Below are 21,583 nucleotides of genomic sequence, written 5' to 3' on the forward strand. Positions count from 1 at the left end.
ATGAATTTAGAAACACACAAAATGTGCCACTTAACATAGATCAGAATTCAATAGACCTCTATAACCATACTGTGTGATCTTTTCCAAAGGGACTTCATCTTTTTCATTCGTGTGTATGCTCAAGTAGGGTTTCTGATCTGTTTGAGTGGTTTAGAGTACAGATCCGAAGTATATTGTTTGTTTTCTGGATTAATTAACTCCTGAGGGAATAGTGGTTATTACTGGGCACCCTGTGATATATATCTTTTTAATATGGGTGTTGTATAATACATGCACACACACGTCTTAAAAATATATGCAATTCTCTGATCTGAAGCAACTAAAATCTGCAAATAGTCTGTGTTGATTTCTCATGCATGGGCCCTACCCCAATTAGGGATGTACGAAAGTCACCTAGCTTTTCGAATGGTGACATTCGCAGTGGGGGGGAGGCGCTCCGTCCTTCCCCCCGAAATTCTCTCCGGCCAGCTCTGCTCTGTGGAGATTCGGCGAAGCCGCCAGCCAGGGCTGCCCGCAGCTGGACATCCGGCCTCTGGGCAGCCTACAAGGACGCAAATGACAGCTGCCGTAGCCGCTGCCATTTGCATCCCTGTATTTTGCCATGATAGGCTACGTAAATATTTACGTAGGCTATTACGACGAAAAAAAAGGGAATGCAAATGGCAGCTGCTGTAGCTGCAGCCATTTGCGTCCGCTGTTGTTGTTGTTTTTTGCCGTGATAGGCTATGTAAATACTTACGTAGCCTATCATGGCCTCTGCAGGGACGCAAATGGCATCCCTGCGTTCGCCGTGATAGGCTACGTAATTATTTACGTAGCCTATCAGGGCTATAATGAGGAAGCGAATGGCAGCCGCAGACGCCATTCGCAAGTCAGCGCGGACGGGAGCAGGTAAGTGCTCCGTTTTGTGCACCTTTCATGGGGGGGGCAGGGGGCTTCGTTCCACCATGGATTTCGGGGGGCCGAATGCACTGGCATTCGTCCCCACCAAGATCCGTGGCGGAATTCTCTGACATCCCTAACCCCACTGTATGGCTCAGGGGAGACAGTTTAGTAGGTGGCGCACGTGGGAGGTGCTTGGGTATTGGGTGGAGCTAAGGCATGGCCAGATGGGAAGAGCTTGGGTAGGGGGAGATCTGGAGGCAAGTATGGATGGTCTTGCATCCCTCCTCACTTCTTGAGGGGCAGCCTCCACCATTTGTGAAAACTTGGATTAAATACAGATTAAATAATGTTCAGTCTGTTTCAAAAGAAAGAGGGAGATAGCAACCAATTTCTTTAATGAACATGGCTTTACAAAACAATGGAGAACTGACTAGGCATCAGCCTGCACACATTTCTTCCTCTAGCAATGTCGTGTTCTGACAGCTGAGGTCAGCACTTCTACTCTCACTTCATAAACTTTTAATTTCAACCCTTTTGAAGCAGAATGCCCTAATCTCTGGGAAACAGTTTTGTCTACTGGTTTATTAGAGCCAGAGATTATCAGCCTTTAATGCGGAGCTCATCTGTTTCCTTGGATATGTTTGATTTAGGAAAATATTGGAGGAAATATTTCAGAAACTTCTCAACATTTTGGATTTAATAAATAATTTATCATAATGCATTTCCTATATTAGACTGAACACCATGTTATTTTCTGCACTTTAAATATAAGCGAATAAAGCCAGCTTCTTAGTGGAAGCTAATAGCTTTGCCGACTCCAGTAGGCTGAGTATTCCATTATTGATATGGTCATTATCTCATGCGGCTTCTCATGTCGCCATCTGTCTCAAACAGCAGCATGCAAGTTCAGTGTGGGATGCAGAAGCTGATGGGGGGGGGCATTCTCTTGCAGTTAGCCACTAGCTAATTGCCAGAGAATAACAATTGTTATTTCTTAAACATTTGCCATTTCAGAAAGCAACCCAATTTTTATAATATGCTTATCTGAAACAACTTTTACCACACCATCAGAGAGACTGGAAGCAATAGCCCTGCTGCACTAGCCATACAGGGGCAGGGGCTCAATTTCAGCATCTCTCTCCCCATCTCAAAACTTCAGGTTGATAAACTAAGGCTGCAATCCTTTGCACACATCTCTAGTAGTAAGTCTTATTGAACACAGTGGGACTTAATTCCCAAAAAACATACATAAGATTGTACTGTAATAATCTTGGGTATGTACCACCTTGGGACACCGCACTCTATGAATGACATTTTTTTGACATTTATATCAGTGTAGTATAAGTACATGATTTATTGCACTATCCTAATGAAACCTCCCTGTCAGAGGAATAGCAGTCTAAAGAAATGTCTGCAAATGAATCCTGATTTACTTCCTTTGAAAAAAATTAAGTTGCTTTGGATAATGTTTCATATCTTTAAATAATATTTGTAAAAGTACCATCATTTTTACATCCATGTTTTGCAGCACTTTAAAATAAATGAAGCCGTTTCAAAGTCTATTTTAACTTGTCTTTGTCTGTGGCATTATTAATAATATAGTAACATACTGTCCTCTTTTATGATGGATCAAAAAGCGGAGATATTTCTAGCACCATCTTATTTAAGTTTAAATTATTTTTCTGGGTTTTTTTAAAGTGTAACCATGGGCAACCATTTTATGAGGTTGGAGGAGACTGGGAGAAGGAAAGGGAGGTCTCTGCAGCGTGAATGGCAGGTTAATAGTTCTGGACTGTGGTGTAAGGTGCTGTTGGGAAAGTGCCCAGTTACACTCCATATAGGCTAATGAATTTAATTCTCCGCTTCTGTTAAAGTGATAATACCTTTATTAAACACTCCACATAAAGGCTTATATTAAACACTCTACATAGTAATACTAATGCATGAAGACTGAACATGTACATCTAACTAGAAATTTGGATTTTTCTTTCTCTCTCCCTGAAATACATTTGGGCGGAAAGAGCGATAGCTTGATTGACATTTTAATTTATATTTAGAATATATATATTATAAATATAAATATTTAATTTATATTTAGAATATATATTTAGAGCGATAGCTTGGTTGACATTTTAATTTATGATGGAAATAATTTTTAACATATTCATTTCTTCTTATAACTTTGGAAGTGCCCTTGGCTAAAACAAATTATTTGTTTTAAAATATAAATGTAACACAGACAGACACACACACACACTCCCCTCTGCAAGCCCAACTCTAGAATTTGCACCCTGTTGTGCTCTAGATATCACTGAAATCTCACTGAGGCTTGTAAGCTTCTCTCAAGCTGCCCCTAATCTTTCCTGCAAGCTCCTGAAACTAAGTTGTAAATCAAAATGCCCCTAGTTTGCATCTCGCTCACCTCTGTAATGAACTCTCAGCCACAGCTCTGCACCTGCAGTATGGGGATAATAATACTGGCCCTTATGGGGTAGTTGTAGAAGTTACATTAATTGTTTTGAACACTTAAAGTACTACACAAATGTTGAGTGTTGCTGTTCATAAACGTAATTGCAAATAGCACAGAACTGTTTTAACACTAATTTTAGATTCAATTTCAAGAAGTGTCGCAATCGAATAAGCTACTACAAGAAGTCCTCATGGAGATTCCAAAGCAGATTAATATTTCATAATGCCATACAAATTCTTTTAAGAGATGGAAAATACAGACATTCATCATATTGGCCTAGGGAGTTTTGCTGAAAATCTGTCTAAGAATCTTCAAGTGACCCTGACTTTTTATTTCCAACAACAGCGGAACAAAATTGGTCACTTCAAGTGGTGATACAACAGTTCGAATATGGGACTTCACAAAGGGCGGATGCATTCTGACCTTAGAAGGTCACAACTATGCTGCGTGGGACTGCTCCTGGCATTCATGTGGAGATTTTGTGGCTTCTGCCTCTATGGATAAAACTAGCAAAGTATGGGACCTAAACAGGTATGTAGCTATTTATAAACATCTGTATGTTCATTCTTGATGATAGAATATAAATAGGTGGAAAAGCACGTAGTATTTTTAGACTAAACAAAGATTAATTGAGGGTGATTCTAGAGAACTGGAAGGGATCTTTTGTATTCATTTGGGTTTTTTAAATAATTTTATTAACAAGGTATCAAAAACCCCACCAATGTAGTATGCATTATTAATTATAATCCTCTAAAATAATCAATGTAAACAAAGAAAAAATTATTATACCACACTGATGTACTCAAACAGTTATATTGCAAAGGATATTTTAAGTGTTAACTGATTTTTCATACATGGTGCCAGGGGCATTGCTAGGTTTTTAAAAGATCCAGGACACAGGCCCATAACACAAATTTGCATGTGCTATCCAACTCGAAGCAGGGGTATATATGTGTGTGTGTGTGTGTGTGTAGATAAATAGATACATACATACATGCATGCATGCATACATACATACATACATATATTAGAGGTATGCACTCAATCCCTCCCCCCTTCAACTCAGACCCTGATTCAGCAGTTTGGAGAACATCTTGCTTCTGCTTGGGCCAATTTAGAGTCAGTCCACTTCAGTTCAGTACCAAACTCAAGTCAAGATTTGGAAAACTGAGTCTTTATGCTTCCTGTTGACTATCATGGGAAATAAAAGAAAAACCCATTGTAACTTTTTTTCTCTTGGTCAGAACTAGATGATAGTTGCAGGCATACTTGCCCCTTAGGAGAGGATTACACCTGCTACTGTCAGAAAAATAGGTGCAGGGGTTTTTGTGCTATGTGCCTTTATATTTTGCTTTACTTTTAAAGGGAACTGCCAATAAGTGTTTATTCCTTGGAAGAATGGATGAAAATTTCAGGATCTGTTGCCCCATCAGAGGAGATCATGTCTGCTAAATTGCAGAATTATAGCTCCAGGGGTTTTTGTGCAAGGATAACCTTGACATTTTGCAGGTCTCCAAAAGAGGACATACTTACCTCCCTATGTTCCTTTTGTACCATTGTTCTGAAAATTACAGACAACCTAGAGGTGTCTCTCAGTAAACTAGCAAATTTTCAAAATGGCGTCGTGGATGCCATTTGCATCCCTGTTTTCACAAGATAGGCTACTCGAATATCTACATAAATATATTTTGCGTAGCCTATCACGTGAAAACAGGGATGCAAATGGCGTAGTAGACACCATTTGCGTCCGGACTTAGCACAGCGATACGGCATGGCAATGGCAGCTGGCCGTATCACCAGTGCTGCGGAGCCAGCGGCTGGCTCCACAGCATCACCACGTGGAGGAGCCAGCCTGGAACGATTCCAGAGGGGCACAGAGGTGAGTGCTCCATTACACCATGGTCCCCAGTGGGGCCGGATTCTTGGAATCCGGCCTCATTGGGGTCTGTGGCAGAATTCTCTGACATCCCTAATTAAAGCAGATGATGGCAATTGGGGCTGCTCAGAAGATCCAGGGCCTGTGCCCAGGTGGGCTATGCATGGTGCCTTCTAATCCATCCATTAAACTAAGATCCTTACAGATCAGTACCAGGTATCCTAATTACACCTGATCTCTCTGGTGTAACCTGCTCTAGCAGTCCTGTGATACTCAGGAAAGAGTACCGTTTCTACTTCTTTTAAACCTTGTGCTTGAGTTCTGGTAGGTTGTGGGGAGTAAACCATGTATAGAAAATAACCCCTCAGTTTTGCCACCTCCTGTCCTATTTTTTGCCCATTTCTGAGCTATGTAATAAGTTGCACTCTATCTGGCAATGACAACATAATAATGCCAGTAACCTAATTGTGCAGATGTGATATTTTGGTTCACTTGTGATGCTGACAGAAAGCCATAGGTTGTGATTCTGCTGACAGTCGTGCTCCATCCCAGCATATTACTTGCTCCTCAAGTGATCTACATGCCTGGGTCTTAAAAGTCGTGTTTCCTTTCTCGGTGATTGCTGCGCATATGACTGAAACCTTGCACATTCTTCATATGGCCTGGAAAAAGGCATCTTAATTTTTATCAAAGCTTCCTTCTAATGGACAGTTAATAAGAGGATTAAGCAGATATCCTGGCCTGGTGCCCAGGGCAGAGAATTTATAAATACTCTGGTTTATACCTACTCATGCTTCCGTGAAATTGTCTTAAGAGTCAAGGGTAGTAGATGGGGATTCATACTGGCTGAATAATAAAAAGCATTTCAATAATTTATTGGGAATAAATTTGCATTTTCTCATTAAAATAAATTATAGGACTGTTTGCTGTATTTGCATATGCTCTTCATATTTACAAAGACTTTCATAGGTTGTATTCCTTATGATGCATATAATCATCACCACAAATAATTAAATTCTTCACAACATAAATTTTATTATGGATTGGAATCAGTGGAGGCTAGTGGCTTCAGTTTTGGAGGGGCGGTCATTCCATTCTGGGTTTTTGTTAGAACCAGCCAGACCTCTAAATGTGCTATCCAAGGTGCTGAACCCATTGTGGGGATAGGGCGCAGCACCTTGGATAGCATCTTTAGAGTTCTGGCTGGTTCTAACTAAAACCCAGAATGGAATCACTGCCCTGCCAAAACCCAGGCCACCAGCCTCCACTGGTTGGAATATACTCCAGCTATCATGTGTCACATATTTTTAGAGCCCCTGTATTTATGTAAACTGGCATAGTTCAGAAGATTACTTAATGTTTCATTTTTAGTATGTAATTCAGGATTGTGCTTCAGGATTTATAATTTACGATTTATATTTATAATGATTCATGACCAGTATTTCTATGGTGTCCATGATGTGCACATATCAGTACAATACCAATCTATTAAATCATTTCTGAGAGACAGCCCAGTCCTATCCATGTTTACTTGGAATTAAGATCCAGCCCATCAGAACATCATTAAAATTTTGCCAGGACTGTACCACTTCAAACAGTAGGTGGGAGTAGTTACATATTTGAATACTCCTCTGTCTGTAGATAGAGTGAATTTAGACTAGAGCTGTGCACAAATAAACTCTCAAAATTCTCCACCCTATTTGTGGGGGACCATTCATTTCACATAATTTCTCTAGCTTGTGTAGGGGCTTACTGAGTTCTTTGGCTTCCTTAGTTTTTGAGAGCAAAATTGCCACAATTCAAGTTTATCTGTCAGTTACACTGAATGAGTAGCTTTTGTAAATGTGTAATCACATGATAAAATCAGAGAACCACTTGAAGGCTAAAAATTTGCAACATCAAGAATTAACACTGAATGTCAGTATGGTCTAATGATCAGAGAGTGTTGGAATAGGACTGGGGAAACTCAGGTTCAAATACTTACTCAGCCCTAAACTACCTCACAGGGATGGGAGAGAATGATGTATGCTACTTGAGCTCTGTGGAGGAGGGATGGGGAAAATGTAATAAATAAATAAATCAGACTAAAGAGTACTTTAACACATGCTAATTGTAACCTTGCTAATCTTTTTTTTAACAGTATGACAAACACTCAGGTGCTGTTACTTTAAAGCTCCCTCAAAGTGCCTGCACACTGATCAGTGACAATAATTGACCTGTATCCATTCCAATCAGCTACAGTACAGCACTGCCTACTACTCTATGTGAGAATAACCCACAGATATTTGGCAGACATAGGATAAAATCCATCCAAAGTTAAGCGATTGACAGTTCTGTTGATTTCACTGGGAGAGTTAAACCCGGGATTAACTCTGGCTGGACCCAGCCCTCAGCGATTCCACACAATTTCGTTTTGTGTGTGGGGCTGTTCACAAAGGTTTTGGTTTTGAATGGATCCTCTGGCAATCTATGAAATGAAATTCTATGAGTGGTTTAAGCTGGATTTTAAACTAAATAAATAATGCTTGTAATGTACTATGGTGGCATGTTTCATTATGCTTGTTTGTACAATAGCTTGTTACTGCAGTACAGGCAATGAAATTACTTTGAAAATGCAATTAGAAACCCAGATGGTGAAGGATATAACGTTTTCTGACATAAATTCTCTTGAGAAAGTGTCCTAGGTATTATATCAAGTGTTGCTGACTTGAGCTGAACTCGAGAGGGAATGTGCTTTCTAGCTTCTGCAGCCTCTTCACCATTACTTTTGACAGTCCCAATCTGACAGTGTTGGCACTTCCAATTTTCACTTTCTTGTTTTTGTAACTCTAAGTCATGTGGTATTCAGGGTTTCAACTGAACTTTCCCAAGGAAGAAACCATATTAAATTGCAACAGAGAAGAAGTTCTTTTCCTTTCAGCCTGAGCTGCCAAGCCATCATTTTTTCAGTAGCTCATCAGCAGATAGCTGATTTAAAGATTGTGCATTACTTTTGAAAGGGCTGAATCTGATGATCAGAAAGCTCCTAATGCAACTTTATACAGAACAGAGCAACATTTCCCTGTAAGTGGGTGCTGAAGAAGCAATGCAGCAATGTAGGATGTGCTCTGATGAGATTTCAGACAAAGGCAATGCAAACAGATGGAGCTGACCATTATGCTCAACCATAATGGTATTAGCAGGGATCCCACATGGAACTGAGTTGCATGCTGCAGACATAGAGAAGATTAAATGTTAGCATTGCAACATTGTCAAGAGATTCCGATCAGGCTTAGAGCTAACTGTACTCGAATAGAAATGTGAACTCGTACCAAATATTTAGACAGGAAGTCCAGTAATATACAAAGGAAAGGCAGGAGGTTCTAGTGACATAATCTCAATTCTGTTGTACAGATTTATACTCAGTATAAGGATTTTTTTCATATGAAAAGAATGTATATGAATGCTATAGAAAATGCTATATAGAAAATGAATGAATGCTATATAGAATGAATGCTACAGAAAAACAAAACAGTTTGTCAAAGTATTAACTGGTATCCTTCTGAAGGCAGTACACAACAAAATCTAATAGTTGCCTTCCATAGGAATTATACAGTAGAAAAGAACACTCAAATCATATTCTTCTATGATAGCATTTGAACATTCTCATTCCTATTGTACATTGTATAAGACCAGGCCTCCAACTCATCACTTTTCCAAAGGGACTTTATGCCACCCTTGGACTATCTTGCATCAGTTTCCTGGAGCTGAGTCATAAAAGGGAATACTGCCATAGCATTGGGCTCACTACCAAAGGGTGATGGGAGCCTCTGTGCAGGGACGGGGGGATGCAGGGCAAAGGCCACTTCTCTTACACCTGGCCATCTGTTTTTTTAGTGTATTTGATGGCGGATTGGTTTCCTTTTTAGGAACTAATTATGTGCCTGCAGGAGATGATATGGGGCCAAGTGGGAGGCCCTGAGGAGGAGACCCAATTAGTGTGATGGAGGTATGGCTTTGGGAGGAGGCTAGCCAAGTAAAGTGAACATGGCACAGACAGTTAATGGCTGCGCCATGGTATGATCTTTCTCCTACCCATAACTTTGATGGTTGCCCTAGCAGCCTACCTTCTGGTCTTTGGGTGCTGCTCCTAAATGCCAGATCAGTGCATAATAAGAGCTCCCTCATCCATGATCTAATTGTGAATGAGGCAGCCTATCTGGCATGTTTAACTGAGACATGGGTGGGTGAACAGGGAAAAGTTAGCCTCTCCCAGTTGTGTCCACTGGGGTACTTGGTTCAGCATCAGGGTAGACTTGAGATCCAGGCATTTGGGGTCTTCTGCAGTCGATAGGAATTCTCTCCGTCTCTCTCCAGGCTCCCTGTCCATCTGACTGCTAGCCTGGAATGTTTGTGACTTGTCTTGGACCATGGAACAGGTCAGGGATTCTGCTGGTTTACCGCCCACCCTGCTGCCCTGCAGTCTCCCAACCTGAGCTAATGCTGAGGTCTCCCAAACTGCTGGTACTGGAGAACATAAACATTCCATCAAGGATGCTTTGTCTGGAGCGGCTCAGGCTTCCATGGCTCCCATGACAACCATGGGACTGTCCTAGCATGTCATCAGCCCAACACATGTAGTAGGGCACGCTCTAGACTGGTTTTTTCAGCTGGCCATGGAGATGGTGATCTCAAAATGGAGGATTTTGAATTGGTCCCTTTGTCATAGTCAGATTCCCTCTTGTTGAGGTTTAGACTTACAGCAGCTTTTCCCCTCTACAAGGGTGGGAAACCTATTAAGATGGTCCACCCCTGAAAAAGAATGGATCTGGATGGTTTCCAGAGGGCTTGAGGGGGCTGGGAGCTGTTCCAGCTGATATGGCTGGCTCTCCTGTTAAGTCCTGGTTGATCTGTGGAATGTAGAAATGGTCTGGGCTGTTGACACAATTGTTCCTGAGCACCCTCTCCTGATTAGTAGAGCTTGTATGGCTCCATGGTATACCTTGGAGTTACAAGCAATGAAACAGGCAGGGAGATGGCTTGAGTGTAGGTGAAGGAGAACTTCCACTGCATTCAATCAAACACTGGTGTGTGTCCATGTTTGAGCTTATTCAGGGACATTGAAGGCAACGAAGAAACATTACTTCCCCTATTGCATCCTCTGTATATCAACCAGTGGAGTTTTTCAGTGTTGTAAGGGGTATTATATGCTGGCCCTATGGAGTTATGGAAACATCAGATGCATACTGTGACAGGTTTGCAAGGCAATTTCAGGATAAAATCTCTTGCATCTCTCATGATATAGACTTCATTGTTATAGCAGGTGAATTAGGTGAAGTATCCACAATGCAATCTTGTTTGAGGAGCTCCAAAAGGATCTCTCCAAACTGGGTGAATGGGCATCAAAATGGTAAATGTAGTTCAATGTAATCAAGTGTAAGTGATGCATATTGGGGCAGAAAATCCCAATTTCTCATATATACTAATGGGATCTGAGCTAGTAGAGACTGACCAAATAAGAGATCTTGGGTTTGTAGTGGATAGTTCAGTGAAAATGTCGACCCAGTGTGCAGCTGCTGTGAAAGAGGCAAATTTCACGCTAGGCATAATTAGGAAGGGAAATTGAAATAAAACTGACAATATCATACTGCCCTTATACAAACCTGTGGTGCAATGACACTTGGAATACTGTGTATAGTTCTGGTCACTGTGTCAAGGGCTCCTTGGAGGCCTCTCTCAGTCTAATCCAGTAGCCAAGTCCAGACACAGACAAAGGGATTCTTTTCAAAGGTTTATTCCTCTTTTACAACTTAACAACTCTACTGTTAGCAACTAGATATGAGCAGCAGAGTACCTATGCCCTAAGTTGGAACAGTTGGTCCCCGTTTGAAGGACAATCACTGGCAGACCCTGAATGTATGGGCTAGGGAGAGTCCCTCCTCTTTTCCCTTGGATCCTCTGGGTGGAACCGTTGTTTGCGCACCAACCGGGCATTACGCCTCCTTTCTGCACCCTCCATTTGGCGCTGCTCCCTGCGTCAGCGTCGTGTGTCCAGCAAGTCTGCTTCCCATGCTGTCTCACTCCCGGGACTGCTATCTATGCTAGGAATGCCGGTGGGAGGAATCCCTGCCAGCTGTTGGCCCTGGGAAGAATGAGCGCGCTCCTCTTCCAGGAGTGGCTGCTCCACCTCAGAATCAGAATTACTCTGGGATTTTATGGGCTTAGTGTCCACCCTGACATCATCCCCACTCCCATGAGGCCCCCCCTCGTGCTCCTCCCCTGGGCCCCCGGGTTTGTGGGGGTACAGCTGGTGGAAGCACCTCAGCAGCAACGGAGCATGCACATTTTCCACAGGTTCCCAGGATCACTCATCTGGCCCGTACCCCTTCCAGTCCACTAGATATTGCAGGCGACTGCGAGAAAGGTGGGAGTCCAGAGTCTGCGCAACCTCAAACTCCTCCTCCACTAGCACTGGTGGTGGTGGGGAGCCGACTGAGTGATGAGGGTCGCCAGAAACCAGGGGGGACAGCAAGGACCAATGAAAAACAGGATGGATCTTCATGGAGGGGGGGAGAGCCAGGCGAAAAGCAACAGGGTTAATCTGGGCCATTATCTGGAAAGGCCCTGTGCGGCGAGGCGTAAGCTTCCTTGCGGGCGAGTGAGAGGGGAGGTATTAGGTGGACAACCAAACCCAGTCTCCCGGTTGCAGAGACAGACCCGGCTGGCGCCACCAGTGCGCAGAGGCTTTGTAGGCTGTCTTGGCTTGCTTGAGGGAGTCCCGTAAGAGGTGGTGTACCGCTCTCAACTCCTCTAAAAAGTCATGGGCCACTGGCACTGAAGAGGGAGCTAGGGTGGATGGGAAAGCCTTGGGGTGGTAACCAAAATTGGCAAAAAATGGAGTTTGGTGGGTGGAAGCATGGCAGGCATTGTTATAAGCAAATTCTGTGAGAGGCAGCAAGGAAAACCAGTCATCTTGCTGGTAATTGACATAACAGTGCAAATACTGCTCCAGAGTCGCATTGGTGCGCTCGGTCTGACCGTTCGTCTGTGGATGGTGGGCGGAGGAAAGACGGAGCATCACATGGAGCAACGCAAGTAGCTCCCTCCAGAAATGGGCTGTGAATTGCGCCCCCCTATCCCAAATGAGACCCTCGGGCCATCCGTGGAGGCGGAAAACATGCGCCAAGAACAGCTCTGCCATCTCCCTGGCTGTGGGCAACCCAGAGCAGGGGATGAAATGGGCCATCTTAGAAAACAAATCCATCACCACCATAATAGTGGTCTTACCATGTGAGCGAGGCAAGTCAGTGATGAAGTCAAGGGAGAGCAGTTTCCAAGGTCCTGAGGGGGTAGGCAGGGGGTGAAGCAAGCCTGTGGGCTTGCCTGAGGGGGCCTTCGCCCACTGGCAGGTTGGGCAGGAGGTGACATAGGACTTGACGTCCTGACACACACGAGGCCAACAAAAATCCCTCGTCACTCCATGCAGGGTCTTGGCGACGCCAAAATGCCCAGCTGTGGGAGAGTTGTGGCACTGATGGAGGACCTTCTCACAGAGGGGTCTAGAAGGCACATAGACCTGGCCGGAATGGTAAAGCAGGCCACCTCGCAAAGAGAAGGGGGTAGAGTGGGGGGGGCAGAGGCTAGCCCCAATTCCTCCACCTTTGTGCGAACAAAAGCATCCTGAACCTGTGCAGAGAGAAGGAGCTCCTCCCAAGAATGAGGCACCGCAGCTGCCGCTAGGCCTTGGGGGGGAAGAATCAAGGGGGGGGGATTTTCCTTACTTCCTGGCTGGAGGTCAGGCTTACGAGAAAGAGCATCTGCTTGTAGGTTGTCGGAGGCCTTCACATGGCAAATCTTAAGGTGGAACGAAGAAAAAAAAAGCGACCACCTAATCTGCCACTGGTTTAAGGCACGGGCTGTCTGAAGATGTTCAAGGTTGCGATGGTCAGTTCTAACTTCGACTGGGTGCTGTGCCCCCTCCAGGAGATGACGCCAGGTCTCCAAAGCGGACTTGATGGCCAACAGTTCCTTCTCCCAAATGGTATAATTTCTCTCAGACATGTTCAGCTTCCTGGAGTGGTAGGCACAGGGTTGCAACCCGCTGCCCTCCCGAACTGGCTGAAAGAGCACCGCCCCCACCGCAAAGTCACAGGCATCAGTTTGCACTACAAAAGGCTTCCTGGGGTCAGGATGTAACAGGATCCGCTCAGAACTGAAAAGCCTCTTAAGTTCCTCGAAATCCTGTTGGGCCAGTGCCGTCCAATGAAAAGGAGATTTCTTGCCCTTAAGGAGGTCCGTGAGAGGAGAAGTCAGCCGAGCAAAACTGGGCAGGAACTTTCTGTAAAAATTAGCAAAGCCCAGAAAACGTTGCAAGTCCTTCTTGGTGGATGGAGCCTGCCAGGAGAGGACAGCCTGGACCTTTGCAGGATCCATCCTGATACCGTCAGTTGAGATAATGTAGCCAAGAAAGTCCAAAGAGGTTAGATCAAACGCACATTTCTCCAGCTTGGCATAAAGATGGTTCTCGCGGAGGTGCTGGAGGACAGCAGAGACATGACACTGATGGGCGTGGGGGTCCTCAGAAAATATAAGTAAATCATCAAGATACACAATGAGGAAAGTGTCCAAATAGTCCCGGAAGATGGCATTCATAAAATGCGAAAATGTAGGGGGGGGGGGCAGGTGAGCCCAAACAGCATCACTAGGTAGTCACACGCTCCGTACCGGGTCCCGAAAGAGGTCTTCCACTCATCCCCCTCCCAGATGCGAATGAGATTGTAGGCGCCACACAGGTCCAACTTCGTGAAAATCGTGGCTCGCCCCAGGCGCTCCAGCATCTCAGGTATGAGGGGGAGGGGGTACTTGTCAGGGATGGAGACCGAATTTAAATTTCTGAAATCGTGCACCAGGCGGAGTTCTCCAGATTGCTTGGCCACAAAGAAGGTAGGAGCACAGGCGGGGGAGGAAGACGGGCGAATGAAGCCGCGTTTGAGATTCTTGTCCAGAAACTCCCACAGAGCTCGAAGTTCCGGCTCTGACATCAAATACAGCCGGACAGTGGGGATGGTCGCCCCCAGAATGAGGTTAACGGCACAGTCAAAAGGGCGGTGGGGGGGGGGAGCCAGTCAGCTTCCTTCTTGTCAAACACATCCCCAAAAGCCGCATACTTCTCTGGGAGGATGATGGTAGCTGAAGGACTGCCAGAAGCAGACAAGGAGGGGGAGGAAAGGGTTAAGGCCTGGGCTGGGACTGGCACCTCCTCTGGGAGGCAATGCTCCCAGCAGAAGGGAGACGCAAACTCCACTTGCTGAAGCCCCCAAGAAATCTGAGGGTTGTGCTTAGAGAGCCAGGAAACACCCAGCACGATTGGGTATAAAGGAACCTTGGCTAAGTGAAACTGAATCTGATCAACGTGGGACTGGGCGCCCAGAGTGAGAGGAACTGTAATACGGGTCACCACGCCCGAAGAGAGAGGATGCCCATCGATGGTCTCTACTGCCAAGGGGGCAGGAAGGGGCAGGGTAGGAATCTTGTGGAAGAGGGCGAAGGTTTCATCCATGAAACTGGTCATAGCCCCTGATTCCACTAAAGCTAGGGCCTCCACCCCACCCCACTGCTGGTGGGAGGAATCCCTGCCAGCTGTTGGCCCTGGGAAGGATGAGCGCGCTCCTCTCCCAGGAGCAGCTGCTCTACCTCAGAATCAGAACTACTCTGGGATTCTATGGGCTTAGTGTCCACCCTGACACACTGCACCTAGAGAAGGATATTGTCCAATTTGAAAAAATATGGAAAGGGGAAACTAAAATTTTCAAGTGCCTCTGACACTTTAGGTAACATATAGCCATCAAGACTAGTAGCCACAAATTGGTGGCCGTCACTACATCTTGTGGTAGCGGATTCCATAGTTTGACTATGTGCTGTGTGAAGAAGTACTTCCTTTTATCGGTCCTGAATCTCCTACCAATCAGCTTCATCAGATGACCCTGGATTTTAATATTATGAGAAAGGGAGAAAAATGCCTCCTAATCCACTTTTTCCACACCATGCATAATTGTGTACACCTCTATCATGTCTCCCTTCACTTGCCTTTTCTCCAAGTTAAACAGTACCACATGTTGTAACCTTTCCTCATAGGGGAGTTGCTCCAGCTCCTTGAAAATTTTAGTTTCCCCTTTCCATATTTTTTCCAGTTGGACAATATCCTTTTCTAGGTGCAGTGACCAGAACTATACACAGTATTCCGAGTGTCATTGCACCATAGGTTTGTATAAGGGCAGTATGATATTGTCAGTTTTATTTCAACTTCCCTTCCTAATTATGCCTAGCATGAAATTTGCCTCTTTCACAGCAGCTGCACACTGGGTCGACATTTTCACTGAACTATCCACCACAAACCCAAGATCTCTTATTTGGTCAGTCTCTACTAGCTCAGATCCCATTAGTATATATGTGAAATTGGGATTTTCTGCCCCAATATAATCACTTACACTTGATTGCATTGAACTACATTTACTATTTTGATGCCCATTCACCCAGTTTAGAGAGATCCTTTTGGAGCTCCTCAAACAGGATTGCATTGTAGATACTTCACCGAATTCACCTGCTATAACAATGCCGTCTATATCATGGGAGATGCAAGAGATTTTATCCTGAAATTGCCTTGCAAATCTGTCACAGTATGCATCACACACACACACGCACACTTGTCCATCCCACCTTTCCCTCACTCATTACTAAACAGTTAACCCTAACTTACCTGGGTTCTATTTAACAGAACAAATACATATAAACATTAATATGAACTCCACATGGCAAGCATTGTGACTTTGTCACATGTACCAATCAGAAATTGCCCACTACCATGCTCACATTGGATCATGCCACCCCCCAGGCAGTGTTTATACATTCTATGCCTTCTACACACAATTGGAAGTACTCTCTGCAGTGATCTACTTGCCACCTTGAAGGGAGAAGCAGACACTAGGGATGGGGTGAGGATTCAAAGGGGAAAAATTCAAAATATTGGTTACTGGTCTCTTCAAGTCCCTTCCCCCCACTAGAAAAGTGTGGCTCTGTTTTTGAACTGGATCCAGCCTTCTTTCAGTTGAGCCTGACTCAAAATGGGGCTGGCATCCCTTCTCTGTTGCTACCCTGCCCTCACTGCCAGTCCCACTTTACCTTACCGGGAAAAAAGCTTTACCTTGGGAAAAGGAATGGGGAGAGATAGCAGGTTGTGGAACCTCCCATCAACACAGGAGAAGCCTCGCAAAGCCTTTCCTTGGCTGCAAAGGCCCCACAAGGCCTTTTCTTGGCTGAGCATAATTTCCAGCCAGGATTTCAGGCTAATTATAAGCCCCATGACCCTGTCTTATCCCATATGCTGCCTATTATCCTCTCTCACTTCCCTTTGGAAGGTAAGGCTTTCTTGGGGAAGATGATAGAGGAAGGAGTGGTAGGAAAAGAGTTCAATCAGTTTAGCTTTTTGAGTGTTCCTGTCATCGACTGAGTGGTTTACAGAATACAAAGAGCCCACTTGATTTTCAGGGCAAGCTGGATGGTGCTTGCACATCTCTGGTGTCTGGAGAATAGGGTGGGGCTGGGAACTCCTTAGCCTTTCTTGCCATTCATTCTCGGAATGTATTCGGACATAAGGGCCAAAATCCACTGAATCAATAGGCTCAGGTGTGCCTAAGTCTTGTGTTAGATTGTGGCCCTGGAGACCCAGTAACACTGGAGAGAGAGAGAAACTAGCAGAGCATAGGATTCTGTGGGTCCTGGGGAGCTTCCAGGAAACATAGTATTTCTCCTGAAGCCTTAGACACTGCTACAACATCGGGAGGGGGGCTACACAATCCAAGGTTTCTCCACACCACACAATCCAAGGCTTCTCCACACCCCCTCGCAGCCACCATGGAAAGAACCACAATGCCTGCTTTCCAAGGTCTCAAAAGCAACCACAGAGGACCTAACAGAGGTCAAAAAGGGGGGTGTTCCAATGAGCGGGGAGGCTTAGATACAAAAAAATCCTATGTCCTCTCCAGTCCAGTACACCTCCTCTAGGCAAGCTTTTGAATATAAAAAGGAGGACTGAGAGGCAAAAATTCCCTTTGTCATTCTTTGTCATCTTGCTGGCAGCAGCCTGGCAGGGCGTTGGATACTCTGATTCTTCTGTCTAGCGTGTGTCAGCTCAATAGGTTTGCGTCCTAGGAGTGTAGATTCAAACCTAAATTATATATAATTTACATATAAATTGCCCCTATCTAAATGTAGCAGCTCTCCTGGAAGCTGGACAAAGCAGCCAGTATAAATGACCCCCCCCCCATTAGATTTCTGATACATTAGGGAGTTAATCACTCCATAATAAATATGCAAATTCTGGGGGGAAAACCTAAATGGCTTTTTAGCATTTTATCCCTTCTTTCCATTGGATAATTAAGATGTCCCAGGGGCCTTAGGATTTGGGGGAAAGGGAGATCTATTCTCAGAGGGGAAAGTCCACCTTTGGAAGCATTCTCCCAGCAGCCATGGAAAAATCCACTGTTCTGATAGCAGAGAGGCCAAAAAAGGATGTGCTCTGGGGTCAGACAGGGAGGGGCTGTGGATCTGCAGGATCCAAATGCTTCCTGTTCTGCAACATGTGCCAAGAACAGGAGTAAAACTACACTAGCCCTGGAGCTGGCACAGTCTGTTTCCCTCCCACTGTGAACAATGGGAGGGAAAAGTTAGAAAATAAAATAAATTTTGGAGAATGCCAAAAATAAAGGAAGACACATGCCCCTTCCTTCTGCCCTGCTGGTGTAAGCCCAGCAAGACACAGGAAGCAGTGGTTTGTCCAGTGTTTTTTCCCCCCTCCTCCACTTCAGTTGGATTGTTCTTCCCTTGTTTTAACTTCCAGAAGAATGTAATGCATAGGTAAATTATAATTTAATTAATTAATGGAAATATAAAACAATTCAAAAATGGTGCACAAGTAGGATGGTGCAGTAATATATAACATACAATTATTCTCTTCCAATGAACCTTGAGTATAGTAAATTTGTATATCCTGTAAATGTTAAAAGAGCAGGAAGTCGGTATTATGATTATGTACCTGAGATTTTTTTCAAATGAGACATTTGCACTAAAACACCAGAAGTCCATTTACTTCGTTTTGTAGGAACACATCTAGACACAACTGCACTCCTTCAGTTTGGGTTATGTTATTTTGTTATTTGCATGCCAACATTCAGGGCAGAGAACCCCTCTCAGGGTGCCTCACAGAAATAACATTAAAACAATTGAAAAGAATCACACACTCACACACACACGAAAACTAAAGCAGTTCAAACAGCTTCATTTGAGACAGAATGGAAAACTGCATTTAGAGATGTTGAATTATCAACTTCTAGTACTGTTTGTAATTTTAAAAATATTCTCTGTTGGCACCCAGAGTTTGGAATATCCTCCGCAGCAATAATGATGAGGCACCTTTGCTGTTAGTTTTTGGGTGCCAGTTAAAAAAACGGTTGGCTGGTTGGTTGGTTTTTTGCCTAAATCTTTTGTCAGCATTTGGCTGGTATTAGCTCTGGTTGTTGTTGCCGCCGCCGCTATTATTAGCTACTAGGCTTGCTTTCCTGATTGTTGTTGTTATTTGAATTGTCTTTAATTATTTCTTGTTCAAGGCAGTTAACAAGGCCTTTCTATCCCTTGAAGGTGGGATAGATTTTTTAAAAATAAACAAATAATTTAGATATATGTATTTCATCTACCCCTTGGCTCAAACCGCAGCCATTTATCCTTGTATCTACTCAGTGCAGTATTCCCATTATAGAACTAGAAAGAACATAGGGAGAGTAATTTGTCCATGGCTGCCCACTGAATGAATGGGTGAACTAGAATGTGGACTTCCGTTTCCAAGGTTACTCACAGACTTGTTCTCAGTCTAGCAGCTAGACCACACAGGCTCTCATGCTGGAAATGAAAGCATTTCCCTAGCTTAAAGGAGAAGATACCCTCTATATTCCACCCCCTTAGGTTGAAGGTGATGGCATTTTCAGCAATAACAAGAGCCTTATGAAATGGACATCTCTCACTAATAACCACAGGGGGAAAAAAGCTTTGGGGAAAGGAGGGGTGGGGACAGTAATAATTGTATTATTCATAAGTGTAACAAAGATTGAAAATATATGGCTACACATATTAATAGCTCTGCAAACAATTTGAGGATTGTTTTTCTTGACCATAAATCCAGGGCTGTCAAAGTCATTATGGCAAGATTAATTGCAATTATAAATCTCTTCAGAGATGGAGGGACTTATCTGTGAAATACAAATCAATCTTTGCTTACTCCTGACAAAGGCAGTCAGTTATCTAGCTCAGTAGCTCAAACTGTACACAGTGTATATAAAGAAAACTGACATTTTAATATTTTCACTCTGATAAATTGTTTTGCATCTAAGTTATACTGTTTAGAGTTTTGGAATCAAATAGATATGACTGATCAATAGATAATATCTTAGTGGATCTATCTCAGCTCTACTTTGGCCATTTCTGATTTTTTTTTTCAGTTGAAGATAAGCAAGGTCCAATTCTAAATTACAAGCACCTCCATATCACTTTGTTTCGATAGCATTTAAGAATGTAATAAATTGGATCTCTGGGCACTATTCAATGGTGACCACCTGTGAGTGGCCAGTACTGCCAATTTCATTGTGCAAGCAGCGCCCACTGTGCAATGGAAATTTAGTACTTCCAGGAGCAGCCCAAAATGAGCAGAAATGCTCATTCTGGAACTGGGCAGGTTGGCAGAGCTCACATAAGGTGCTCCACCAACTTGCCCCATTCCAGACATGAGTGTTCCTGCTGCTTTCGGGGCTTACCCCCAGAAGTGCTTAATCTCTATTGCATATGCAGTGGGTGCTGCATGTGCAACGGAATCGGTGGGGCTCATGGAACAGAAGTCGTGTGGGTCATTGTTGGATACTGTCCTCTGTTTCTATAGCATGTGCACAGTGTTACAGTGAAGACTTCTTATGGATTAATGAAAGACTCTGGGCAGTATCATATACTGCCACTGTGCTTGTGCTAGTTCTGTTATGCCAGCAGAATGGATCATACTGGCAGAGACACTTCTGTTAGCTATAGCACTTTAATGGTATAGCGAATTTGCACAAAAGCGGAATTCTGCAAAAATGGAATTCTGCAAAAATGGAATTCTGCATCCCCCCCCCCCCGCCATTTTCCTTCTTCTTGGAAAAGTGACCAGAGAAGAAAAAGGGAGTGGAAGCTATAACTCCCTGTCAGTTTTCTGGAATGGAACAAAAATGCACAGGTGGGGTGTCCTCATCAGTAGCCTTCAGATGCTGGAGTGGATAACTGCAATTTTGCTTCTTTGTGGAAAAGTGTGCAGAAAAGCAAAAAAGGGGATGGGAGCTATAACTCCCTGACTGTTTGCTGGAATGGGGCAAACTTGTGCTGGTGGGGTGCTCTCATGGGAAGCCTTCAGATGCTGTACTGGATAACTGCAGATATTAGCTTCTTCATTCAAAAGGGAGCAGCTCTTCTCCTGTTTCCCCATTTCCCCGTATCCCCCGCCATTTTGTGCATAATCGCAGCTCAGCTCACTATGGGGATGGGTGTCCCTGCAATGCTTGTCAGCCACTCGCCAAGCCCTCCAGCAGCTTACATGGCACCGTGAACAGGGATGGGCCACAGAGGCAGCTTGGCGAGTGAACGATGAGCATGGACGGAGGTGAGTCCATCCATCACTCACTGCACTAGTGGTCTATTCTGTTAGGGTGGGGGAAGTGTAGGAAATGTAAAATGTTGATTTTAGCATGAATACACTTCTGAAGCTGTGTACCTTAACAATACAGCTACTCTTGTGCCTATATAATGAAATCCACATTTCAAATGGACACAGATTTATATTGGGAGAGCAAATAACAGTGCAAGTGACCTTGTATGGATGACTATGAGTATAATGCAGCCTTTTCAAACCTGGTGCCCTCCAGATGTGTTGGACTACAATTCCAATAATCCCTGACCATTGGGCATGGCTGGTGTAATGTGTGAGTGAAGCGTAATTTACTAAAGTGAAGTTAGGGGGAAATCACTTTCAGATTCTTAGGGGGGGGGAATTGCATTACACCTTTCTTCAAAAAGTTATCTATTAAGGACATTCAAATTAAGAAGTTAAAACAGCATTACCAATTTCATTAAATATTTATGCAATTATTACTGTATTGATACTTTTAATCCTAAATTGATGCCTTGGTTTAACTACTAAAATGTCCTTTTGTGTCCCCCCTGCCCCACACCAGCTTTTCTGTCTTCATCAACTCCCTGCATTATTTAACATTATAGGATGAACTTGTTAACATAGCATACTTGTG

General features: G+C 43.9%; 1 protein-coding gene across 2 annotated transcripts in view; it reads left to right on the forward strand.

Annotated features, from left to right (window-relative positions):
* The window catches only part of SPAG16 (sperm associated antigen 16), a 775,737-nt gene that overhangs the window by 444,986 nt on the left and 309,168 nt on the right, over positions 1 to 21,583 (forward strand). For both annotated transcript variants that reach the window (XM_084819345.1, XM_084819334.1), the window contains exon 12: positions 3,701 to 3,886. In XM_084819345.1, coding sequence (XP_084675471.1) covers positions 3,701 to 3,886 — 186 coding nt within the window. The remainder of the gene's footprint in view (positions 1 to 3,700; positions 3,887 to 21,583) is intronic.

This window comes from Heloderma suspectum, chromosome 1, assembly GCF_057233095.1.
Source record: "Heloderma suspectum isolate Gila_16-S chromosome 1, 16-S_ref, whole genome shotgun sequence".
Classification (NCBI taxonomy): Eukaryota; Metazoa; Chordata; class Lepidosauria; order Squamata; family Helodermatidae; genus Heloderma; species Heloderma suspectum.